Source organism: Harpia harpyja, chromosome 7 (genome assembly GCF_026419915.1).
Source record: "Harpia harpyja isolate bHarHar1 chromosome 7, bHarHar1 primary haplotype, whole genome shotgun sequence".
NCBI classification, from domain to species: Eukaryota; Metazoa; Chordata; class Aves; order Accipitriformes; family Accipitridae; genus Harpia; species Harpia harpyja.
In genome coordinates, this window is record NC_068946.1 from 41,231,298 (window position 1) to 41,237,458 (window position 6,161).

Sequence of the window (6,161 nt, forward strand, 5' to 3'; positions counted from 1 at the left end):
CCTTCTCCTCCATCCTCTTCGTGGATTGTCTCCAAGCCAAATATGAGCATGGCTTTGATAGTGCCTTGACACCTCCTTGGCCTGCACACTGAAAGAAAAATCCCCGCTCACATCTATCCCTCAGCATCTGATCTCTGTCTTCTCCTCCAGGACGAAGGATGGCTGATGGGTGTGAAGGAGTCTGACTGGATTCAGCGTAAGGAACTTGACCAATGCCGAGGGGTTTTCCCAGAGAATTTCACAGAGCGGGTGCAGTGAAAGCCCAAGCCCACCAGCTGCATTTCTGCTGGAAGAAAGCAAGTTTTCTGGTAGATAATTGAAAAAGAACAGCGGAATGAAAAGAAGAGAGAATTTTAAAGGAACAGAAGCCTGAAAAAAAAGTCAACTTAAACAGTGTGTTCTTCTCAAAGGGCAAGGTTTCAGAAGTAAATTGAAATTCAAAGTGTTATCAAAATATATACATATTAATAATAATAAGGCAAGTCAAATACCCTCTTCCGCCTTTGGTTTTAACAGCATTTGGAATCAGAGGACTGATGCAGAAGCAACTGAGTGTGGTTCTCTAAATACTGCATTGACTGAATTGGCGAGATGTCAGTTTGATCCCTGGAAAGGCAGTATTTGTCTAATGGCTTGAGAGTAGAAAGCTGCATTTGCTCTTGGGTGGGTTCATCTGTTTTGTCTTGAAGGTGGCTTGCATGGCAACCATAAAAATTCAGCCTTCCCTATATGTTCAACCTACAGTAGGCCAACCTTTCTGTTATGCTGTTGAAAAAAATATTTAGTGTATAGTGTTCACCAATACAATGTATGTGTGTGTGCGCGTTTGTGTGTATTTTATTTTCTTCCTTTAAAACAATGTTACACAAACTGTGATTTTGTACATGTAAAGATAGAACAAACGACATGGAAAGGGCATGGAGAAGATGAAATGTATGAAGCTGTGCTCAGTCCAAAGTTCTTTCAAATGCAGACACCTAAATTCTTGCAGTAGTATTGGCCTGTGAAATACTAAGGGGAATGGACAAATACAAGAGGAAAAACAAGACAAAACAAGCAGATGCCATTTAGATGGCTCTGAAATTTAGAAGAGGGAATCCTCTGCCCCCCAAACCCTGTAAGCGGTTTCAGAAAAACTTAGATTCATGTAGATGGAAGATAGCTCTAAAATCTGGCTGGTTAGAAAATCTGCTTTTAAAAAAAGAGATTGGGGAAGAAAATTTTTGTTCTGAAAGAATGTCTAAGAAAAAACACTGAGGAAAAAACAATTTGCTTTCTGTGGTTTTAGTTGGCTTTGTTATTTGTGGAATTATATTTCTTATTTTCCTTTGAAGAGTTCTGTAAGTGAAATACTGTTAGATCAGCTTTCTCCAGTGCTGTGCTGGTGATCAAGTTAACCTCTACGAAAACTGGACTCTTGAAATACTCATTTAAAATGGCTGCATGACTTCATGATATTTTAATGCATTAGAAAGGAAGGCAAGAATATCAAAGTGTCAGTGTCAAGAAGACACTGCAGTCTAATACTGATACTGAGACCTTTCCTATACCTTTCCTTTGCTCCTGTTTTGTTTTTGAGTTTTGTTTTTTAGTTTAAACAAGCAGATGACAAGGCTGTTTCAAAGTACATATTACACTTGTTAAAATAAGCCCATCTGACCCTCCAAGACCCTAAAGTCCCACAAAGGTACTTTAAACTTTACTTGAATACTGACGCAGCTGGCAAGCAGGTTGGGCTATTATAATTTTTTTATGGCTTTCCCCCTGCGCCGTGCCCCACCCTGCCCCCCAATCTTTTTGCCTTGAAGGGATTTTTAACAGTGAGGTTACCTCCTGCTGTAAAGGGACAGGATGACTCTCTGAAATAATCTTCCTCACTGTTAGGAGCTGGCTTTTGTCAAAGATACGTGGAATGCTGACACACACTACTGAAAATCTCACCTTTTCCAATCTGCTTTGATTATTTGTAGGACAACAGAAGAAACATTGTAGGGCAAAATGGATTTTTTTTTTTTTTTTTTTTTTTTTTTTACTTTTAGTTCAGAAGGACAGACCAGATTTTGATTAGAGAATATATTCTTATATATGCAAGATTTGCTGGAGTTCCTCCTGCCTTCAGCTTGGGAGATGATCTGTGCTAGTTATTTACAGCAATGTAACAGGCATCAAAATCTGTCCTACATGCCCAAATCCCTTCTCTTATTTTTCTGTGTTTTTTGGTTTTGTTTTTTTTTTAAATAAATGTGCAGAAATTTACATTTTACATTGCTGTTACAAAACCCAATAGTATTTAGGAGTAACTGCTCACAATACAGAAGGACTGGACTCCACAAGTTACAGTATGGTGAGCCGTTGCTTTAGAATACTGCCCTGTCTGATTACCCCCCCCGGGGTTGTCTTTACTATTACTTTTTTTTTTTCCAAAAAATCTATTTTTATGCATTTGTGACTCCCATTTAAAGAATATTCATAGAAAAATTATACATAGAAATATATATATTAAAAAGCGGGTTGATCCAATTAACATAATGCTGTCAGCTTAAAATGTTTATTTTTATGCAAAACCTGTGGATTATTGTTTGTTTGGTTTTTTTTTTAAAAAGACAAGATTCTAAGCACCAGAGCTGTGATTTTTTTTTTTTTTTTTTTTTTTTGTCTTGCAAGTAATTGTTCTAGAGCATTTAGAAGGCTGTGCTGATAGCTAATTTATTGTGGGGTTTTTTTGCTGTTGTTGTTGTCTTCTGCTGTGTTTGAACCAGATGACTGTTCCAGCAAAGATCCCCGTAAGGCCTTTTCATTTTATTGAGCTTGCAAAGCAACTCTCCAGTACTGTATTGTCCCTGCAGAAGTGGCAACACTCTGCAAAAAAGGGATGTTGTTTTCAGGTCACATGAGTGATGGTCAAATATTGCTATTGGGAAGGATGTTGCATCCCTCTCCATTTTCTTTCCCCCAACCCCCAAGGCCCCTTGCTTTAGACCAGATAGGGTGGGTTGCCTGGATCTTGCATTGTTCGCAAATAAGTGGTGTCAGCACATCTCAGATTCTGAAAATGCAAGATAGGACCCACAGTTTATAAATTGCCTTATATGAGAGTAGGATGACATAGCAGGAAGCTTGTAGATGGCAGTGTTTTCTGGAGCCAGGAGATCTCTTATCTCCTGGGTCATGGTCAGCCCATTGTAAACAGCCACAACTTATCCCATTTTCAGTATTTTTACATCTGCTAAATACCTTGATTCTGGTCGGTATTACCTGGTGAAATGAACTTCCCATTTTCTTTGGCTTAGGATTGATTCAAATAGGAAGAGGGACAGTAAACTCCTAAGTAGGCTGTGCCCACAGTGGTTTTTCAGTTTGCGGGCTGAACTGAAAAATCTGGGGAAAAAAGTTGTAAGGGTCACCTGCAGTTGTAAGGGGGGTGACCTGAGACTTTTTTTTTTTTTTCCATTTTCTCAGTGGAATGAAAAAGGGAAAAATTGAAACATTTAAAAAAAAAAAAAATCTTTTCAAACCAAACCGAAGCATTCATTTGTAGGTTTGCTTTTTCACTTTTTTAAAAACATTATGACTTGGGCTACAGTAAGTTGCTTTGGAGCAAAGATGTGAAACCTTCTGTTTTGAAAATGCTGAAAGAAAATGTTTTAATGTTAATAGTCTTTTTGCCTTTGCCTTTTTTTCTTAATCTGATGACTGGTTTCAGTTAACCCTAAACTGCATTTTTTGGTGAATACATTATCCACTGAAGAGAACCCAAAGAAGCCTATTGCTCAGTTCTGCTCCACTGACAGGTACACTGGACACATTTCGGGGATTACCTGGTATCTGGCCCAGTAAAGCTACTGTTTCCCCATCTAATAATTTTCCACTTGATTGTTTTACCGGGTGAACAATAAAAGCATCTCTCATCCCATGCCATTGACTGGTTTTGTAGCCTGGCTTAGAAAGACATTGTTGCTCTATCGGTCTCAGTTTGGTCACAGATTTATGACTATAGATTTATGATGCTACTCCAATTTGAGCCTAATCCCATTGTGCAGTGGGAATTATCATTTCCCCAACTGATAAGAAAGAAATAAGGCATTGCTTTTTCTCCCTTTTTCTATCTTAGCAGTGTCAGTAATATATCTTTATTAGACAGAATTAGGGAAAGGTCCCAGGGTAAAGATGAATGTGTTGTTCCAGGCAAGACCCCTGCATACTCTGTGCTACTTTCCATGGGCATTCCTCAACTGTCTGCTTTACCACCTTTGCATTTCTTGGCTGTGAAGGTGATGCAGTAAAAGGGATTGTGCAGGCTTCATTCCAGCTGCTCAGGGCTAGTCCTGCTTTGTGATCTGTTTGCCACAATCCTTGAAGCTTTGTTCACAGTTGCAGAACCCTTTCCTGTCCCACTATCCAAAGACTGTGGCCAAGGCAAACACCCCCAAGTCAAAAGGTTGTCTCTTTTACGACCTGGAGCACGTGTGAGGGCTCCATATTCTGCCTGCAGTTGGGATGTCAGCTCAGTTAAGTTTTGCAATAGCCTCTTGAAGGGAAAAGGCCCAAGGCTAAGGAGATGCTGGGGGAGGATGGAGGGATGATACATTATCTTCTTCATTTTGGGTTGATGTGCTGACTGCCTCATCTCTTGGTTCCAGGGAGGTCCAGAACCTCCTTATTTAGGGCTGAGAACAAAATGTGAGTGGTCAAGATGTGCATAGTCAATACAATAACAGGTCTCTCTCTCTTGCAAAGGACACTGAGTTCAAGAGTTTCCTCTTTCCTGCGCTGTGCCAGACAGATTGATGCTCTCTGCCACTATTGTAGATGTTTTGGATGCTGTGTAGTCCATACCCCAAAACAGTAAATATCCTTTGCTGGAGGATGCAGAGGTGTCTCAGCCCTTTCTAGAAGGAGCTACTGATCTTCCACAGACAAGGCCTGGGTGCTTCTGGCACAGTAGCCTCTCTGTCTTTCAGCATCTGCCCCCACTCTCCAGCTCCTCCTGTTTACCAGCCTCTCCCATGCTCTTTGAGGATGACGGTAGCATAGGGCACTTCCCACCAGCCTAAAGTGCAAAGCTAGAAGATGCACAAATGTGTCCATCAGCAAATCCTATGCAGTGCAGCTTGATAATGCCGGTATTGGGGAAAACAGCTTTTCTTCTCTGGGCTGCCAAAGGGAAGCTATTCCTTGCCACACAGGTACCATCACACCTGGCACTGATGCAGACACCTCTCTTCTTGCATGCTCTGGTTTAGACATTTCTGAGTAGCAAACTCCTGATGGAAAGGGGTCCTGTGTGGTGCCCAGGGCTGGATTGTGCCACCAGCCCTTGCAAAGCTTGGGGTCTGTAGCTGACACACAGGGGCTGAGAATTAGAAAGCTGTTTCAGAAATTTTGTTTATGAAACTAAGTGGAGAAGCTACAGCTGTGAAGACTGGTCTGTATGAACTTGTACTTTGATGTGTCTTATGGCTATAATTCCTTCACCTGTTTTTACAGCGTATTCTGCTAATCCTGTCCCTAGTCTGCATTTCATGTAGATGGTCCCTACTTGAAACTTGCCAGATGCAGTCCTGGGTTATTGCTTCTCTTTAACTGAATCAAATGGCAACGACTTTGGCAATGTGTTTGCAATCTCTTTTCCTTCTGTTAATTCAGTCTCTGAGTTTAACCACAATGACCTGAGAAATGTTTGGGTTTTGAGTGTTTTTTTAATTATTTTAATTTTTGTTTTGTTTAAACAAAGCTGAACAATTTCTGTTGTATTCAGAGCTGTGACGCCCAGTTCCAGTGACAAGTACTAGATGGATTTGTCCCATTTTGTTTCTTGGCAATGTTCAGAAATATAATTTGTGTCATCTTAAGTCCTGTGTCAGTTTCTCTCTGTTTCTCTCTCTCTCTCTTATTTTTTCTTGCCTTTATATTAAGAAGCTGAAATAATTCAGGACTACTTTGTCCTCAAAGAGGTGAGTAGCTTCAGAGGCTTGGTTTGTCCAGGCACCATTAACACTGGGAGTTCTTACAAACACATGGGATGGAGAGGGTAATGCTGGTCCTTCCCTGACCAAGTACAACAGCATAATGAACTCTTCTAGCAGTCATCTTTGTTCAGGTCTGTTATGAGGACCTGACACCAAATGAATGCAATGTATGGAAGGATTTGAGACTTGTGC

At 40.5% G+C, this 6,161-nt stretch overlaps 1 protein-coding gene across 18 annotated transcripts in view; it reads left to right on the top strand.

The window, feature by feature from the left end:
* Nucleotides 1-5,852, top strand: part of BIN1 (bridging integrator 1) — a 103,213-nt gene extending 97,361 nt beyond the window's left edge. For all 18 annotated transcript variants that reach the window (XM_052791790.1, XM_052791792.1, XM_052791799.1 and 15 more), the window contains one exon: nt 151-5,852. In XM_052791790.1, the coding sequence (XP_052647750.1) occupies nt 151-258 (108 nt within the window). In that variant the 3' untranslated portion in view covers nt 259-5,852. The remainder of the gene's footprint in view (nt 1-150) is intronic.
* The last annotated feature ends 309 nt before the right edge of the window (nt 5,853-6,161 follow it).